The 20,996-nt window shown below is 40.9% G+C and overlaps 1 protein-coding gene across 10 annotated transcripts in view; it reads right to left on the bottom strand.

Moving 5' to 3' along the window:
- The window catches only part of grip1 (glutamate receptor interacting protein 1), a 458,415-nt gene that overhangs the window by 24,704 nt on the left and 412,715 nt on the right, over positions 1 to 20,996 (bottom strand). For all 10 annotated transcript variants that reach the window (XM_059978360.1, XM_059978359.1, XM_059978364.1 and 7 more), the window contains 2 exons: positions 14,953 to 15,022; positions 10,224 to 10,369 (listed from right to left, as the gene is read on the bottom strand). In XM_059978360.1, the coding sequence (XP_059834343.1) occupies positions 10,224 to 10,369; positions 14,953 to 15,022 (216 nt within the window). The remainder of the gene's footprint in view (positions 1 to 10,223; positions 10,370 to 14,952; positions 15,023 to 20,996) is intronic.

The raw sequence follows: 20,996 nt of genomic DNA, 5'->3' as shown, positions 1-20,996 counted from the left end.
ATAACATACGTCGTCAATACTAACTCTAAAAGTGCGGGTATAATAATGATCAATAAGAAATAAGCTCTATCGTTGTCTAGGGGATAATGTATTGTCCGATGGAAATATAAAAGTCACTCAAGTTCATTCAGGCTGCAGCCTTTGGTTGGAGTCAAGAGAGAGATTTTAGAACTTGCCAGCTTTTCCTTTTTATGATGTCGATCCTTCGAGAGTTCTGTTTTTTGTAGTCGGTCCTTTAGCTAAGCCGTTCCGTCCAATTCCTAGGCAAAGGAAAAGGACGCACGCGAGCCCCACCGGCTGTCGCTAGTAAATGCTGTCACGAGGTTTCTAGCATTTCTCCTGGTGTGTCTAAAGGGGTTGTTCCCCAGACCCTCTTTTATCCTTACTCACAGGGTCTCAGATGTCAATCAGGTGGGATGATGCCATCCCCCAACCAGACCACTCTGTTCATTCCCTGAGGGCTTCAATGAATAGTACAGTACTCAATACACAATTCCGTCTCCAAGAGACAATGGCCGTTATCTGTGGCTTTGTCTTTTGGAGACCCAGGACACATTCCAAACCTTGAGGATTCTGGGTGTCTCTCTCTCATTTCCTGGGTCCTAGACCCGAAGTAATAGTGCGATTCTCAAAAAGGAGGGGGCTACTTTGTACCCTTCGGCCCCAGAGTTGAGGCACATTCGTAACACCCCCTTTCTTCAAAGTGTTTTTACCAGCGGTGAAAACAAAGTAGTACAGAGTCTTACAGGATTTTAGAATCTAACACAATACAAAAGTTTTTTTTTCTACAGAGTAATAGTTATACATTCAATTCAGCATCTAAACAGTTAACAATTATATTGTCACTTCCTTTACTATCTTAACATCTTGTACCTTACTAAAGTCTTGTAGCATCAGACTTCAATTTAATAACCACCTATTTTTATTTCTTTCCTTCAGCAAACAAAAACTAAAGAGTTGTAATCTTAGTTTACGTGTATACTACAAAAGTTCATGTAAAATACTAATCTTTATGTTACTTTCAAACTTAGCAGTCAGCCTTCCATGGGGGTTGTCTTTATTATTCACATGCTTTGTTGAAATCCCTTAAAACCGGCTTCTGCTATTTAAAAATGGCATCCCCTTAACCCTCGCCCCTTTTCCAGTTAACTCCCGCGTGGTGAGCTTGGGCACCATGGCGAAATAGGCTTTCGCCCGCTCCTTTCATAGGAGTTATTTTATCAACAATGTGTTCCAAACTTAGACCATGTTCTGAATTTGCACACAATTCTTTAATTTTAAGAAAGTTGCTAGTTTTCTCTTCAGGACCCTTCAGGCTATTAGTTCTCAATGCAAGAGATCCCTCTTTGTTCAAACAGCATTTCGAATTCTGCTTTTTCACACCATGTTCTTGAATAACAATAGCGTGTAGAGTACCTTTACATTCCAACTCAACCTGTAATTGATTCACAGGCACCAAACCATTGTCTCTGCAGCCTGGTTGCTGCTTCTGACATCAATCCAGACTTTAAAGTTTCTTCATTCAATTTGGGAACTACACTTTTCCCTTTCCTTCAATAATAATATTCACCTCACCACCTGTTATCTCCTCACTAACTTTTAACACACCTTCGAGCACAAACAACTGGAAACTCTAACTTCCCACTATTACCAAGGTTAACCCTTTCCTCACTGAGCCAAGTCCATCTGACCCACAAGGACTGCATTCCTTTTCAACTGAATCAAATACCTCAGACTTTTTCTGAGCTCCATTACTAGGTTCAGTACCACGTGCATCCACATCTTGGACACACTCAAACGGGACATTTGCCTCTTCCAGGCTTTCAATACCTGTACCCTTTTCAAATTCTAAATTTCCCTGATCCTCCCAGCTACTCTCTGGGCAACTCCCTTCCGGAGTAAACTCAATCCCGCGGGCTGAAACAACCTCATCTGCCAACCCAGCAGACTTCTTCAAGGCAATGGCATCCTTTTCATCTAGGACTGCCCTCATTTCATTATCGGGAACACCTTTAGAATTTTCAACTTCTTCAAACAGTTCTGCCAAACCAGACAGATCATCCATGTCCAACTCTGGTCCTTTTAACAGCTTTATCTGTTTCTCATCTTTATTTCATGCCTCTATAACTTTTCTCCTCACTAAGGGCAGGTCTACCTCCTTTCCCTTACTCTCTTTCACTTTACTACTATTTTTCCACCCTTTAAACCCTCGTGGCCGGATTTAAACTGCTCTCTGTCTCAGCTGCCTTTCTCGACATGCTGTGAGTGATCGCGCATGCGGGATAGATCTTGGAATCTAGGGGCAGGACCTCAACACTCACAGGCTGGCTTGTCAGCTTCACTGCTGACCAAACCTTACCACCAGCTAAATCGTTACCAAGAAGGACGTCCGCGTCAGTTCTCGGGAATTCTAATCGCACCCCCATTTCAACTGGTCCAGATACCAGCTCACAATTTATAATGATCCTATGCAAGGGAACTGTTTCTGTCCCCTTTCCTATTCCTTTCAAAGCTACCACTCCCGTCTTGCGACCAAAATCCAGTACCTTACTGCTAATCAATGACAGTTCAGCGCCCGTGTCTCTCCAGATCCGCACTGGAACTGGTGGGTCTCCCTCTCTCACAGACACGGTTCCTTTTGACATACATGTCTCAGACCCTTCTCGTACTCTGTCTACCCAGGGCTCTCTTGTCGATTTACTGATCACCATGGCACATCCTATAGGGACTGCTGCTTTCCATTTTCCTGTCTCCTTCCTCGGAGCAAAGCACCTAGATGCAATGTCCTCCCTTTCCACAATTAAAACAGGTCAAGCCAGGAACTCTCCTGCCGTCTTGCCTCTCCTCCTCAATCTTACCACTAGCTCCCGGCGGGACCCCTGCCTCAGCCGGCGGGCTTTCTCTACCGTTCCCATGGTCTCTCTGGTAACTTTTATTCGAGGAAAACTTTGTCTTGTGGGTTAGGGCATATTCATCTGCGAACTTAGCAAATTCGGAGATGGACTTATTTGGCTTCTCATTCAAATACATCCGGATCTCATCCGAAACACAACCTTTAAATTCCTCAATCAGAATTAACTCCCTGAGACACCAAAAATCTTCTTCCACTATTTCTGCTGCACACCAACGATCCAAGAACACACCCTTCTCATAGGCAAACTCGGTATACATCTGATTCCACCCTTTCTTTAAATTTCTGAACGTTTGCCTATACGCTTCAGGTGCCAATTCGTAAGTCCGAAGAATTGCCTTCTTTACTTTTTCATAATTCTCAGCCTCTTCCTCCTCCATGGACAACGCCGCATATGCCCGTTGTGCCCTCCCTCTTAATACACCCTGCAACAGCGCCACCCATTGCTCTCCGGGCCACCTCTGATTCACCGCCACCCCCTCAAAATGCAAGAAATAACTATCAACATCGATTTCCTCGAACGGAGGCACTAACCTCATCTCCCAACATCAAACTGCTCCTCTCAGTCTGACCCTTGAACTTTTCGCTCTTGCCTTAACTTCTCCATGTCCAAGTCATGTTGCCTCTGTTTCTCTTTCTCCTCATACTCTCTCTCTTTCTCGGCTCTTTTTCTCTTCTTTTCAGCTGCTTCCAGCTGTTTTAATTGAATTGCATGCTCCCTTTGTTTCTCAGCTCTTTCCTGCTCCCTCTTCACCTCTAACTCCTTTAGCTGGAGCGCATGCTCCCGTTGCTTCTTGGCTCTTTGCTGCTCTTTTTCTTTGTCGGCTCTTTCTTTTTCTTTTTTAGCTGCTTTAATTTAATTTCAAGTTCCAACCTTAATTTTTCCAACTCTAACTGAGCCATCCCACTGGCTGGTACCTTTTCAGGGATATTTTCCAATACCTCAGCAGAAAACACATTCTTCACAATATAATACTGAGTTATGGCCCTCTGCACCTGCCACTTTTTCATCGACAAGCTCACCTCTGTGAGGCTTAGTCCTTTTGCAATATTCATTAATTCCGACTTGGTGGCCGCCTCTAGCGCCTCCAGAGTCGAGTTTTCTATAAATTCATCCACGTCCATCTTTGCTGGTTTCCCGTCTGGCTACCTGCATAACCAGATCTAAGTTTGGACTTACAAGCCCGATTCACTGGCCCTCCAATTTGGTATCAAATCCCGAGACGAGAACCCCAAGTTGTTACGAACCTCGTAACTGGGTCACTTACCAGCAAAGATAGAGAGGTCCGTTGAAGTCTGATGGTACTATTTTTAACAGTATTTATTGGTAAAAATACACAAAAATAATATCAATGCAAACATACAGATAATATACGTCATCAATACTAACTCTAAAAGTGTGGGTATAATAATGATCAATAAGAAATAAGCTCTATCGTTGTCTAGGGGATAATGCATTGTCCGATAGAAATATCAAAGTCACTTAGTTCATTCGGGCTGTAGTCTTGGGTTGGAGTCAAGAGAGAGATTTTAGAACTTGCCAGCTTTTCCTTTTTATGATGTCGATCCTTCGAGAGTTCCGTTTTTGTAGTCGGCCCTTTAGCTAAGCCGTTCCGTGGTAAGCCCGCCAATTCCTAGGCAAAGGAAAAGGACGCACGCGAGCCCCACCGGCTGTCGCTAGTAAACGCTGACACGGGATTTCTAGCTTTTCTCCTGGTGTGTCTGAAGGGGTTGTTCCCCAGACCCTCTTTTATCCTGACTCACGGGGTCTCAGATGTCAATCAGGTTGGGGTGATGCAATCCCTCAACCAGCCCACTCTGTTCATTCCCTGAGGGCTTCAATGAATAGTACAGTACTCAATACACAATTCCGTCTCCAAGAGACAATGGCCGTTATCCGTGGCTTTGTCTTGTGTGAGGACCAGGACACATTCCAAACCTTGAGGATTCTGGGTGTCTCTCTCTCATTTCCTGGGTCCCAGACCTGAATTAATAGCGATCTTGCGATTCTCAAAAAGGAGGGGGCTACTTTGTACCCTTCTGCCCCTCAGAGTTGTGGCACATTCGTAACAGTAGAAACTTATTGCGTTTTTGCGATGGAGGAGAGATGTTTGGGGGGGGGGGTCAATGTTCTTGTTGCGTTTTTGTGTGAGGGGGAGTTCATGATTGTGTTGGCATTCTTTTTTGTGCGGGGGCCACAGGGTTTGCTGTATCTCTTTGAATTGACTTCGGTGGTTTCTTGTTTTGTTTCATGGCTATCTGGAGAAGAAGAATCTCAGAGTTGTACAATGCATACACACTTTAGTAATAAATGAACCTCTGAACCTTTTTGAACTTTGAAATTTCTCCCTTGCGGCATTTCCCCTCCCATTAAACACCACAGAAATAGTCAACCATCACAACTATCAATAATAAAGTTATTTTCTGAAACAAGTCTCATTATCTGAACTAAGGACAGAATTAACACAGAAAAAATATGAAGCAAAGGAAGAAAATGTTGGAAATCTGAAGAAAGAATGGAAAATATTAGAAATAGTAGGTCTGACAGCATCCATGGACATAAAAAAACAGAGAACATTTCAGGCTGAAGGCCTTTTAATCAGAGCCTCCATCTCTTTCCTTTCAGAAACTTAGCTATTTCCCTTTCAATACCACAAACAAATCACTGTCAAGTTACTGAGGTACTGGATGACCGGTGTGGCACAGTATTGTAGCAGTTAGGGTAATGTCAGTTCAGTGCCAATGACCCGGGTTCATTTTCCACCGCGGTCTGTGAGGAGTTTGTATGTTCTCTCCATGACTGTGTGGGTTTGCTCCGGGTGTCCAGGCTTCCTCCAATGTTCCAAAGTTGTACAGATTAGGTTAATTGGTCACATGGGCGAATTAGAGCAGCACGGACCATAAATAAAAAAAATAAAATCACTCACTTTCCCTCAGAATCTCACAGCTGCTGTCCCTAGCAACCATAAATTGCTGTTCCACCCATCAGGCCTGCTGCTCAGGATGCCATCATCATGGCTTTCCCTTGAGGCCGAGGATGATGGTCTTCGTTCCATTTCCACAGAATGAAGACACCTGTGTGTGTATTTGTTTAACATGTACTTGATGTTGCACTCCAAGAAGCACACGATACTTCACAAATCAAGCAACTGATTCCAATGGCATGGAAACCACGATGATTGGAGCTGATGGATTTGTTGCAGCCTTCATCTGCCTTCACAGCCGTTGAGTTTGAAGGAACTTTGTCCGCCTGTTCCACCGTTGAGGTCTTGGTTGGATTGTTCTTTGTCAGGGACCTCACCCTCGACCTTACTGCCATGGGTGACCCTACCAGGAGCATAGCTCCAAATGGCATCGCTCTCGGGATCTCAGGACCACACAAGCTTCTCCACCACAACAAGGTGACAATCTATGGAGAAGGCTCAGGATGTGTGGACATGGGGATGGTCTGGAATGGGTTGGGACTCAGGCCTGTTTACATGGTTCCCACTCCCTCCTAAAGGCAGAGCAAAATTCTCTCCATTTTAACAATTCAGCGAAGGAATAAAAAACTTTTTTTTAAATCAAGTGAATGAACAGAACCTACTTCCATACCAAATTCCTAACAAGCTTAAAAACTCCAACAGGTGGAATTTATAATTATGGTAAAATTGCAGACGGTATTTCAGCTCATTATAATGTATTCTGAAGGAATAATCATTGTCATCAATTATCTATACGTTACTGAAAAAAAAGCGATTGTGACACATAATTATGTAGCATTGACAACAAATTACAGGCTGCTTCTTCGACGGCATATTGATGAATGAGTAAGTGTCCCGGTGTGTTCCTGTGCCCACTCAGTGAGGATGACTCAGAAGGGGTCTGCTCTGGTGCACTTTCATATAATTAAGATGTCAAAAAACAACACAGCAAATTGTTCATTTTACGTTCTGTTAAATGAGATTTACAACGATCTTCTAGCTGTTGTGCTTTGAATAAGCAAATTACTTAATGCAGGATACTTCCTCAAGTGAATCCTTTTAACCATTAAGTACAGCATTTCTGCAGCAAATCAATAGATGCATCAAGAATGCAGTAAAATTTACTCAAAGTGATGTGGAGAAAGTACTGTGTACTCGATTTATGCTCTTTAGGCACAGACCCATTCCCCTTTTGTGATAAACCCCTAATAATGTAACCCTCAATAATGTAATATATGCCTCCCCTCATCAGTTTCATTGAAGGTTCAATGGTTTGCTTAATATCAGAGAATACATACAGTATACAACCTGAAATTCGTCCCCTTCACTGACATCCATGAGACAAAAAACCCTATAGAATGAATGATAGAAATATCGAAGCCTTGAAGACCCCCTCCCTTCACACAAAGATTGTCTGAGCAAGTTCCCAAATTATCGATTTTTTTTTTAGTTTTACTTTCCACTTCTGGATATTTTAGTATTTTATCAGTTTGCTTGGGTCAGTTTTATACATCTTGAAAAATCTCACTGGATTAGTTAAAAGTCTGCCCCCCCCACCCCCACCAAAGAAAGCAACAATAAGGCCACTGTTCTTAAACTTTCCTTCATCTAGGTACCTGTTCAGTTGAATTATTTATGGTACATATTTTCACTTTTATTCCTTTTTTTGTTAATTGGTCCTTGTAAATTGTCCTGTGATTAGGCTAGGGTTAAATCAGTTGGCAGCGTGTCTTGGTGGGGCGGAAGAACCTGTTCTGTGTTGTATCTCTAAATTAATAAAATAACATATTTCCAGGGCCTAATGGATCAATCCCAGTTTATTGAGAGGCAAGAGGAGATTGATGGGGCCTTGACAGAGATCCATGTATCATCTAGTCACAGGCAAGGTCCCAGGCAGGAAAATAGCTAGCGTTGTTCCTTTGTTTAAGAAAGGCAAGAAGGTCAAACTAGGATTACATGGGCCTGTGAGCCTTACATTGGCAGTAGGGAATTTATTGGAGAAGATTCTTAGGGATAGGATTTTTTCACCATCTAGAAAAGCAAGGCTGCATTTGAAATAGTTAGCATGACTTTGTGTAGGGAAGGTCACATTAACTTTTTTTTTGAGGAATTATTGAAGATGACTGATGAGAGTAGGACAGTGGATGGACCATGGAGCATTGGGCAAGGTCCCTCATGGTAGGCTGATCATGACTAAGATATATGGGATCTATTGAGACTTGGCAAAATGGATTCAAAACTGTCTTGGCCGAGGAAAAGAGAGGAAAATGATGGAAGGACTGGTGTTCTGAAAGGGTACAGATGAAGCCATTTGGACAAAAATACTGTTGGGTGATTAGTAACTTTGCAGACAACACAATAATTGGCAGAGTTGTGGATACTGAGGAAGGTTGTCAAATGAAACACGTACAAACAAGCTGGATGAACTCAGCAGGTCGGACAGCATCTGTTGAAAGGAGCTGTCAACGTTTCGGGCCAAGACCCTTCGTCAGGACTTTGTCAAATGAACACAGCCTGCTATAGAGGAATACAATACCTGTCAGAAAAATGGCAGATGGAGTTTGATCTGGACAAGTGTGAGGTGTTGCACTTTGGGAGGTCGAATTTAATGGGAAAGTATACATTAAATAGTAGGACTCTCAGGAGCATTGATATGGAGAGGGATGTTGGGGTGTAAATCCTTAACTCTCTGAAAGTGGTACCACAAGTAAAGATAGGGTGACATGGTTGGTATATTGAGTATATTACTTGTAAGTCATATTTTAACTGTATAAAACTTTGGTTAGAGTATTGTGTGCAGTTCTGGTCACCACGGTAAAGGAAGGATTTGGAAAGTGTGCAAAAGAGGTTCTGCAGGCTATTGCCTGGAATGAACAGTATTAACTGTACAGAGAGTTTGGACCTAATTGGGTTGTTTTATCTGCAGCATAAGAAGTTGAGAGGTAACTTGATAGAAGTATTTAAAATTGAGAAGCAGAGATTGAATAGGTGGTCCGAGTCTTTTTCTCAAGGTGGAGATGTCAAATACTAGAGGGAATAGGTTTAAAGTGAGAGAAATAAATTGACGGGAGAAATGCGAGGCTTTTTGTTTCCAAGGAGGATGGCAAATGCCTGAAATGTGCTGCCAGGGTGGTGAAGGAAATAGAGAAGATAGATATGATTAACAGGCACATGACATACTCACTTTACACTGCGTTGCTAAGCCCAACTCCAGTGCCATATTCAAGTTTGCTGACGACAGCACTGTCGCCGGCCAAATCAAAGGTGGTGGTGAATCAGCATAGAGGAGGAGATTGAAAATCTAGCTGAGTGTTGTCATAACAACCACCTCTCACTCAATGCCAGCGAGATCAGGAGGCTGATTTTTGACCAGGAAGAGGAAACCAGAGGTCCCTGAGCCAGTCTTTATCAAAGGATCAGAAGTGGAGAGGGTCAGCAACTTTAAATCCCTGGGTGTTATTATTTCAGACGACCTGTTCTGGGTCCAGCACGTAAGTGCAATTACGAAGAAAGCATAGCAGTGCCTCTACTTCCTTAGGAGTTTGCGGAGACTTGGCATGACTTCTTGAACTTTGACAAACTTTTGCGGATGTGTAGTGAAGAGTATATCGACTGGCTGCTTCCGAGCTTGGTATGGGAACATCAATGCCCTTGAATGGAAAATTGTGCAAAATATAGTGGACACAGTCCAGTCCTTCACAGGTAAAGCTCTCCCCACCACTGAGCACATCTACACAGAGTGTTGTCGCAGAAAGATGTATCCATTATCAGAGACACCCACCACCCAGGACATCCTCTCTTCTCACCGTTTCCATCAGTAAGGTGGTACAGGAGCCTCAGGACTCACACCACTAGGTTCAATAACAGTTACTACCCCTCAACCACCGGACTCTTAAACCAGAGAGAGTAATTTCACTTGCCCTATCATTGAAATGTTCCCACAACATAGGGATTCACTTTCAAGGACTTCTCACCCAATTTTCTTGATATTTATTGCTTATTTATTTATTATTATTATTATTTCTTCTTTTTGTATTTGCACAATTTGTTGACTTCTGTGCTCTGGCTGTTATGGTTATTATTCTATAGATTTATTGAGTATGCCTACAAGAAATTGAATCTCAGTGTTGTATAGGGTGACTTACATGTACTTAAATAATAAAATTTACTTTGAACTTTGTTTAGATAGGGAATGGAAGACAGCAAGCAGATGGGATCAGTTTCAACTGGAATCATGATGGGCCAAAAGGCCTGAGCCAATGCTGTACTGTTCTACATTCTAAATCTTAGGAATGGAACTCAAGTGCAAAGTTTGTCCAACTGAAATGTGTCAGTCAGCGCCTTCCTACCTGAATTGTCTTCGTCTTTGCGTATCTTCAGCTTCACAAGTTCCTCGCACTGATGAAGGATTTGAATGGCATCTTCCACGGAGCAGTTATCCAAGCGGATGCTGTCAATGGCGAGGAGTTTGTCCCCCAGTTCTAAAGTTCCTGTCCTGTTCGAAATGCAAACCATGATGATAGTGGAACCTTTCAACACGTTGTTAAGCTTTCAATTTAACTTCGTGATGGGTGGGCAAAGTCTGGAAATCTAAAGGAGAAATTACTCTGGAAATACTCAGGAGGTCAGGCAGTAACCATGGAGAAACTTAGGTGAATGAACTTTTATTAAGATTAGGAAAAGCTACAGATTGGCATGGGAAGAGAAAAACTGCTTAGCTGCATGTTTGCAGAAGAAACTTCCAGAAACAACATTTTGTAGTTTTGGCGAAAGTCATAGTTCCAAAGTATCACTTATTTCCCCCCATACTTGCTGCCTGGTAAACACACCTTCACCATTTTCTGATCTTATTTTGAATTTTCAGCATCTATACTTTGCTATGATAAGACAAGGAAATAGGAGAGATTAAGTGACGAAAATAGCCGGTGGTATCTGTCCAGCTCTCAGAAATTTCAGGGTGTCAACTGATGAAGCAAAAGCTTTTCGAGTTTATTTTTAATTTGCATGTCAGTCTTTGTGTGTAATTTTTCATTGATTCTATTGTATTTCATTGTTCTACTGTGAATGTCTGCAAGAAAATGAATCTCACATATATGGTGATATGTACGTGCTTTGATATTAAATTTACTTTGAACTTTGCGACCAACCTCAGTGGTGAGTTCAATCTCAGAGCGTTCAATCATTCCAGCATTTTCCCTGCAGTTCATTTCCATTTTCTCCACATCCACAAAAATGCAGACACTCAGCAGTTAGAAATGAGCAAAGTTTGGCTCATGACACAACCCAGGTGTCTCATTCAACTGAACTCTGGTCAGATATTCTCAGGTTCCATAAGTAGGTACGGACATTAATTTAATTACTGATCTGGTATCTACTCGTGGCAGCCAAGGAATGTAAATTCAGTTAATTAAATTAATTTAGTGTGAGCGTTGAAGTATTCATTGTCATTCAAACCCATCTGGTTCACCCCTTCAATGAAAAAAATGAGAGATTCTGCAAATGCTGGAAATCCAGAGCAACACACACAGTGCTGGAAGAACTCAGCATGTCATGCTCATGCATCGTCTATGGAGAGGAATAAACAGTCGATGTTTTGGGCTGAGACCCGTCATCAGGACTGGGGACAAAGGAAATCCGGTTACTCCATTTCCATCTTCAAGATCCATTCTCTAAAAACACTCAGTTCGACAGCAATTTGGGATGCAAACAGCACTTAGCCAGCAACATGTATATCCTGTGTAAGAATTAGAAAATGCACAAGCTTCTAATTACTCATCTTGGCAGAAGGCACCATGTGAGGTGCTACAAGAACCAAATATTCTGCTCCTTTCACATTTTGAGATTTCACCTGGCAAATGTTCCTATACAAACAGTATAGAAAACAGGCTAGGTTCTATAATCATATAGCCCACCAACATTAGTTGCTAAAGAGCCACTAGGTATTATGGACTCCTTCCTCTCCAGTCCTTTATCTTTTCTATCCACCTGGCTTCACCCATCACCTTCTAGCTACCCTTCTGGCCCCACCTTTTTATTCTGGCATCCTCCCTTTCCTTTCTAGGCCTTACTCATTTTCATAGATGCTGCCTGACATACTGAGTTCCTCCAGCATTTTCGGTGTGTTATTATGGACCTCTCCCTGATGAAAAATCATTGGGCAACACTGCCTGGAGAAACTGGGAGAAAGCCTTTAAGACAAAATGTAAGGTATTCAAGACCACGTGTGGGCCAAGAATTAAAACAGGACTTCAGGCATCTATATGAGGTTTACGGTTGGCTAGAGATAAGGAACCATTAGATTTGAATATTGTGCTTTTGATTTGATTAGCCACGTAACAGGTTAGGGTACCAGAGCAGATGGGGGTTGGTACTGCATATTGGCATGGACAGAATGTTGGCTAATTAAGAGAAAAAAAAGTTGGAATAAATTGGTACTTTTGGATCAGCAATCTGTAATTGGTGTAAACCCACAAGGATCAGTACTGAGACATTAATTATTTACAATCACCATTAATGATCAGGATGAATGCAGTGAGTATAATGTGGCTAAATTTGCTGATGGTTGAAAGATAAATTGGTACGTAATTTGCAAGGAGGACATTTGATGAATGGCATTGAGAGAGTGGGCTGAAGACGATAGTTATGTGCTGTATGGCTTGATGACAATGAAACACTTGCTAGAGGATGCAGATAGGTTGGGCAATCGTTGAGTGTGTACCCTCAGGCTTCTGTACCTCATTCCTGATGGTAACAAAGAGAAGAGGACCCCCTTGGTGATGGGGGTCCTTAACAGTGGACACCTTTTTTCTGAGGCACTGCTCCTTTAAGATGGCCTGGATACTACGGAGGCTAGTGCTCATGATGGAGCTGACTAATTTTACAACACTCCGCAGTTTACTTCGATCCTGTGCGATAGTGTCCCCCCCCCCCCACCCTCCCCCATACCAGATGGCCATGCCAGCAAGTCAGCAGACAATATTACACAGGGAAATGTTACCTACTTTGGAAGATGGACAAAAAAACTAATAGTTTTGAATGGAGTAACACCATAAAATGTTGCAGTGCAAAGATATCAGGAAGTCCTGGTACATGAAAGTCAAGGAGTTGTCACACAGGTACAGCAGGTAATTAATGGAATCCTGGCATTTGTTGCAAGTATTGACTATAACGTTAAGCGAGTTTTGATACAATCTTGTAAGGCATGGGTGAGGACACATCTGAAGCAGTGCATAGAGTTCTGGGTTCCATTTCTAAGGAAGTACATACTTTCATTGGAGAGAATTCACAACATTGACTCCTGGGATGAAGGGATTGAGCATGCTGGTCCTAATCCTTTTGGAGTTTAGAAGAACAAGAGCTGATTTTATCAATACGCGAGCAGCTCCAAGTTACCTATTAAGACATACAGTACATGGTTCAATACATTCAAGGTGAAGATTAATAGAGTACTAATCCACAAAGGACACAGGGAGAGCACAGCCAGTTGGCTCTATATGCCCGTCTGAAATTGCTTCCTATCACCTGTGATCCATTGCTCATTCTCTCACTTCACATGTTCCATCACTTATTCTATTACGTTACTTTACTTCAGGGTTTTTGGGAATTACAACTACTGTGTTATTAAAGTGTGAGCTTGTAGCCTAGAAGCAAAGAAGTAACACTTCATGGGGTGATGGTAAGAGGGGCCAGGTTTGGAGGAGGAACTGATAGATAACAGTTATTAATACATCTATAACAACTTAAAATTTGATGGATCATAGAAATATTAGTGAATCTGCAGTTGTGAATATTATTCAGTAATCAGATTGATTATATCACTATTTAAGAGGATGTTGGGAAGATATGAATGTTAAACTTGGAGAATGGTGACATTAATAAAGGGTAGATTTTAGTGGCTTCAACATTAGATTTAACATAAAAGAACAACAGAAGAAATTAATTAGTTTTTTTGAAGGACGGATTGTAAAACATGATCCAAAAATATTGTTAAAATCCTCAAATCTCTTTAAATAAAAAATGAAAATGCTTTGGATCCCCATCAGTTCATAGGAAGGTACTAATCTAATGATAAAAGCTGGTTTTTATATAACTGCGATCTTGTAATCTAGAGGTAAAGATATAACAATTCGTGGGGTGGTGAATAGAGGGGGCAGACTTGAAGGAGGAACTGATGGATGACAATTATTAATACAACTATAGCTATTTTAAATTTGATTGTTCATGGAAATCTTAGTGAATGTGAAGTTGTGAATATTGTTGAGTATTGTTGACGATGGAACACAAACCAATCTTCATAGAGGGATCAGAAGTGGAGTAAGTGAGCAATTTCAAGTTCCTGGGTGTCAATATCTCTGAGGATGTAACCTGGAAGCAAAGTATTGATGCAACTATAAAGAAGGCAAGACAGCGGCTATATTCCATTTGGAGTTTCAGAAGATTTGGTTTGAGATGAGTTATACAGCTCTGGTTACATGCACATACAGGTCAACTCTTTGAGTGATAATGCAGAAAGTTTGAAGTTAATAACTCATCTCCTTCTACCTTAGGCCACAAACTTATCAATCACCCACCTGTGGACACTTTCTGGAGGTCCAAGATCCATATGCTCCACGACCGCTGGACTAAGTGTGTAGATGTAGGAGGGGACTATGTTGAAAATAAATGTGTGAGGTGTTCTAAAACTGACTCCTTCTACCTCGTATGCCGGTGATATTAAACCCAGTTCTGACTTTGAGTAATCCGTGTCAGTTACATCAGAGATCTGAAGATGCTGAAAATCATGAAAGACTCACAAAATGTTGCAGAAGGCAGTATCAAGTTTCGAAACAGCTGACATTTGGAGACTGTTCATCAGGACTTCATCAGATCCTGATTATGAGTCTTGGCTTGAAATTTCCAGTTTATTTCCCTCCGGTGTCAATGATTCTACTTAAATACCTTGGAATACCTGTACAGGACTTACCATGCACATATTTATTACAATTCACTGCACTTAAGTCTTGTAAAACAAGTTCACAAATTTACAACTAGATACATACTGCAACTAGAGATAAAAACCATCAGAATGAGATAACTTACCTGTGTGCAACACTTCCCTTTTTAATGTCAGAAATAATGAGAGGATCTCCTGGTCTTCTGCTTGCAGGTGCTGTGGTAAAAGAAGTGATAGTTTGAAGTTATGGTACATTTCTCAAAGGGGAGAAACTATTTTTTTTCTCACTCTATAACAGCTGCTGTTAAGTTTGAAACAAAGCTGGTGTCAGATTGACAGCTGCAACACAAGGATGTTTTGAATTTTCCAACAAGAGCAAGAAAGAGTAGTGTAACAGGAATGTTAAAATATGAATGCTTTTGAAAGACTACTTGACAAAGAATTGCAAGGAAACAACTGATAAAAAGGTTAAAAATTATTTAAAGAAACCCTAGCTTCATTTCACAAACAAGAGAAAATCTGCAGAGGTTAGAAATCCAAGTAACACAAGATAAAAAGCTGGAGAAATTCAGCAGGCCAGGCAGTATCTATGGAAAAGAGTATAGTTGATATTTCGGGCTGAGACCCTTCAGCCCAAAACTATGACTGCTGAGATCCTCCAGAATTTTGTGTGTGTTGCTCCCTATCTTCATTTTACAGGTTTTCTTAAAATTAAATGAAATTCCAGAACCATTTGATTTTACTTCATTTCATGGAAAACCCTTCACAAAGTTAAGCAGTTACAAAAGTTCCTGAAAAAAAGAATGTTAATTCATGTCTTACAATGATACATTCAAGATATCCTGAAAGGGAATTAAGAATCACAAGACTCTTCTTCGCTCCTTGCTATTCATTTGGTTACTGCCTTGCCAGGCACGTGAGTCAAAGGTGTATCATACCTAGTTCTCAATCCTTATCATCTGAGTTAATTTCAGTTAAATTCAGACGGGTAGGGTGGGGTGGGGGGCATGAAGGGGATAAAGTGTTAGACACTGGATCTCCTTAATTGAGGTGCATCAATATTCTTGGAAAATGCAGACACAGGAAAGCTGAGGAAGGGCAAGGAAGGCTCAGTCACAAAGAATCCTATGGTTGAAAAGTGTATTAACATTCACCAGCTAGGCCAAGACATACAGAACTGATACTGACTGAGTAGAAATGTGGTAGTATTTGGTGGTGATTAAGTGAGTGCCCTCTGGAGTGAGGGGTAGGACTGGTCAATAAAAAAGAATACTTTTTAAAATTGTAATCCAATCATTGACTGATTCTAGGCCAACAATGCAGCAAGGGGATACATGATTCAGAGACTATATTATGCAATAATAGGTTTTGAAAAGTATTAAAAATAAGTCAATTTTCATTAAATTCCAAGTTTATAAGTACCTTCTTAGAATCTGTTTTGCAGTTAACATTTTCCCCCATCTCAGAAATTTTAATTAAAATATACCGTTAGTCATCCAGTAAGACTTGATTTTAAATGTATGTGTAAAACTGAGCACCAAATTCTGAAAGACTTGTGCTGAAATTTTATAAGTAAAACACAATTTTATTTAGTGTACCTGTATTAACGACTCCAGAAATAGGCTTAAATACTCTTCAGTACTTGCCATTCTCAATTACCGCTATTAACCAACAGACCAGAAAAATGTTCTTCAAAAAAGCTTGCAAGAATTCCATTACACAAACTGTCCAGAATGTGCTGTACCGAGGGAAGCAAGTGAACATTAGGTCACAGCACATTTCTGCAAGTGATTGGCTGCAAACCATTTAGCAATTGAAGGCAGAGGGCTGGGTGTCTTTGGAAAAACGTTCCCTGCTTGTTAAACATCAAGACTGCAGGAGCAAACCTTTCAATTTACCACCTGCAAAGTGGGGCTGCGTTATGCATCACAGGAATCAATTTCCCAACTGTCCAGTTTACAGAGACATCAACAGCAGTCTTCAGAATGCCACAGAAGGAATGGAGTCAAATTATCAAGTTGAGGAACATCAAACAATCTGCTGGCAGAACTCTAGGAGTCAACCAGCATCTGTGAGAGGAAAGGAACAGCTGACACTCCAGCCTGAGACCGTGTGTCAGGGCTGAGCATGGAGAAATGAGATGACCACTGTAAAGAGCAGACGGGGAGTGGTGAGGTAGGAGTCAGAGGTGATTGAGGGGAGGTGTGATTCCCTTACAGTTGTTTGACCCACTGACTCACACCAGCAGACAGCTTTTTTTGCTCAGATACTGTTATGGCAAGCCAAAACCACCAGTGCCCATTGATGATCTGAAACCAATCCCAGACTGACCTTCACTGATTGGTCATTGCCCCAATCAATAGGCACTGATGGGGGAAAGCATCTATATAGTCATCCTGTAGAGTGTGAGTTGAGTTGAGTTTTGAGACTGCTGCTGTTTTACCAAATAAGGGTTATTTTGAATTCTATCTTGTCCTATTGTCTGGTTTCGGGTCTCATCAGCAGCTATAGACAAGCAAACACCACAGATTACAGCATCTGCTGCTGCTTGTGTTTCCGTGAAGTTGAGGCTTAGTTATAAACACCGAGGCAGAAAGATTTGAGAGAATGACCAATTAAAAGACTTAAGCTCATCCCGCACAGTGTAGGCACAAAACTAATGCTTACAGTGCATGAGTGCAAAAGTCAAGCACAGCAGCAGTAGTCAGGACTGAAACATCTGCTCAATGGTACAGGATGAAAGGGAAATCGTCAAGGGGAATCTGAGGGGAGCTCCTTCACCAAGAACAGGGGTTCCCAACCTTTTTTATGCCTTGGACCAACTCCATTAAGCGGGGGGGGGGGGGAAATCCGCTGACTTAGAGTGTGGTGTGAATGTGGAACAAGCTGCCAGTGGAAGTGGTAAGATTTACCAGAAGTCTGGATAGGTACATGGATAAAAGGGGCATAGAGGACCATGTTCCGGGTGCAGGTAGAAGGAACCAGGCTGGCATGGTCTAGATGGGGCGAAGGGTCCTTTCTAAGGAGTAGTATCCTATAACTATACACAAAACAGTTGTACAATTTAGGAATATCTGGTGTATAAATTATAAGTGCATCACACCATTAAGAAAACCCAGGTATGAAATGCAATGGATCTTGCCTGTTTATTGGGCAGGAAAGCCAGTGGTATCAACAAGATGCCATTTATGAGAAATCTCCCTGTTGCCTCATCAGGACAATGCCCTGTTAGGCAGCATGGCAGTGTAGTGGTTAGCACTGCTCCTTACAGTACTAGCGACCCGGGTTCAGTTCCCACTGCTGTCCATAAGGAGTTGGTATGCTCTTCTTGTGACTGCGTGGGTTTTCCTGCCTCAGTACAAAGATTGTAAATTGTCCTGTGATTAGGCTAGGGTTAAACTGCAAGGGGTGAAAGGGCCTATTCTGTGCTCTGTCTCAAAAACTAGCTAACTAAATAAATAAATAAATAACACGATCGTGTGGACATTTCTCTGCACTATTTAACACTAGTGGGAATGGTGCAACATTTCTTTGAAACAAGACATTAGCTAGGAGACTGGTAGCTGCAGGGAGAACAGCCCAGGGCAGGGATTCTCAACCTGGGTTCAAGGACCCTTGCTTGATGGTATTGGTCCATGGCGTAAAATAGGCGAAGCAGGAGGAAGCCGCTGGATTGTTGCTGCTGGGAGGGAAAGTCTATAAAAGATAGGGACCAAGGTGTAGTGGTAACAATTGATCCAAGATCAAAACAAAACTATCGCCACTAGCCTGTGAACCCACGGAGTTGTTATATTTGTGTGACACGCCCATGGCTGCTCCAGAGAGTCAAATTCCTTATTCCGATCCTTTGTTAGCAACATACAATTAAGCATTTTTGAGCATTTTCTCAGCAGTCAGCAAAGATATGACCTCTCGGTCCCAAGCTACAAACTGCCACGAAATAAACATGAATACCTAATTTATTCCCTTCGCTTACACCACACCCCCACTAATGTGCCTCGTTACTGTAACAAATGTAATAAAAGGGCAGCACAAAATATATGGCACCTACACAAGGTTTCAGTGGTGTAACAAGCAGGCTCCTTATGCCCAAAGTGAAAATGCTTATTAAAAATAATAGTTAACCTTCTCTTCAGACTTCATGATGAATAAGACCAGTTTTACCATAAAACTAACAGGATGGCATGAGACACAAATGCACTGTAACATCTCCTATCCTCTTCTCATCCACTAATTATCCAGCAAATACATACAGGGACATCTATGCCTTCTTTTGATATGCTAATCTTTGCAGCATCAATGAATCAAGAAACAGCAGGCTAAAAGCCTTGTAATTTTTAGATTCAGATGCACCAGTCCTGTTCTCTGGAAGTGCTGCATTATTTTCATAACAACATTTGATACCAGTCTGCAATCTCAGATTTTAGGTGACTATTATTAACTTCAGAAGGGTCGTTTTGAGATATCATAATATATAATAGCACTGAAAGTGTAAGATGACTTTGGGATCCACTGTCCCAAATTTCATACTTGTTAATTTGTTTATTATTTGTTTAATAGTTACCCTTAAGAGGTAATTCCAAAGTCAGGTTTCATAAATACCAATATATCATCTATATTAGCTCTCATCTGAGATTTACCTTTAGTGAGCAATCTGTAAGATCATTCTGTATCAGGAGGTTTATCTACACTGGAATCAAAATGCATAATATTTAAGGAAATTATCCATTAGTTTAGAAACATGTAAATCTGTGTGTGGATTTTTACGACTGATGAAAAAAGTTTTTTTTCAAATCTTTTTATTATGTTATTCAAAAATAACACAAGTACATCAAAGTAATCACACTTACAATGCCTCAAGGAAAAAAATTATCTTAAAGATTGAAAATTTTGTGAATAAAAACAAAACCCTACTAAGCAAAAAAGTGTGTGTGTGGGGGGACCCATTAGGGGTACAACCCCGGAGCCATGCGCCATAGGAAGAGCTTTTTTTTTTAATTGGTTTTTTTAATGCATTTTCTACATCACTACAGATAAAAAACACCCAAACCAAAATGAAGAAAATTAATACAGTGCAAAAATAAACATGCAATAATAGTATAATACAAAAAAGATAATTGTGAAAGCACCCAAATTGAAGTCATGTAAAGTTAGTATCCTCCCCAAGCCCCACAACAAAAAAAAACTCCAGACCACCCACAACACAATATAGAGAATGTAAATCAGGACAATCAAACCCCCAAAACTGTGAATACACTTGAAAACAGAAGATAATAATGCCTACTACCAAAAAAAAAGAGCTGAAAGCAAGGGACCGAAGAAAAAAACCTTAATTAAGAGGAAGGTTATGAAAGTACTCAATAAAAGGTCCCCAGACCTTATGGAACTTTATATCCGAATTAAGAACTGAATAATGAATTTTTTCAAGGTCTAAGCAGGACATAATATCATTAAGCAATTGAGCATGCGTGGGTGGGGCAACATCTCTCCATCTAAGGAGGATTAAACATCGAGCCAGGAGAGAAGCAAAAGATAATATTCAACACTTAGTCGAACTCAGACGTATATCTGTCTCACCCAAAAAAACAAACAAAGCAATTAAAGGGTTAGGTTCTAAGTGGTGATTCAGAATATAGGATAAAGTTATGAAGACATCGTTCCAAAATTTCTCCAAGCTAGGACAGGACCAGTATATATGAATAAGAGAGGCCTCGCCCCTTTTGCATTTATCACAAAGAGGACTAATATTAGGGTAAAATCGAGATAATTTAGATTTAGACATATGGGCTCTATGGACAATCTTAAACTGTAAAAGGCAATGGCGAGCACAAAGAGAGGTTGAATTGACCGATTTGAGAATCGAATCCCAAGTCTCATCAGATAAAGAGATATTTAAATCATGCTCCCAAGCCATTCTAATTAAAGAGCTTCTAAAAATAAACATCAAACCGCCAGCAAGAAAGAAAAATATATCAAAAAAATTTACAATTAGATCGCGGAGAAGATCTATCAGTTAACTGAAGTGATAGTAACGAGCAAATGAGCCCCATCTTTTCTCAAGATCAAATAAAGGTTCAAAGGTTCGACTTCTAATTTTCTCCAAACTAAGACACAGCATCACTTGAGAGAACCATTGTGACAAAGTAGGAGCTGATATATCCTTCCATTTCAACAAGATGGCCCTCAATGT

This window comes from Hypanus sabinus, chromosome 8, assembly GCF_030144855.1.
Source record: "Hypanus sabinus isolate sHypSab1 chromosome 8, sHypSab1.hap1, whole genome shotgun sequence".
NCBI lineage: Eukaryota > Metazoa > Chordata > Chondrichthyes > Myliobatiformes > Dasyatidae > Hypanus > Hypanus sabinus.
The sequence above is the reverse complement of the archived record's forward strand: the minus strand, read 5'-3'. Positions and strand labels throughout refer to the sequence as shown.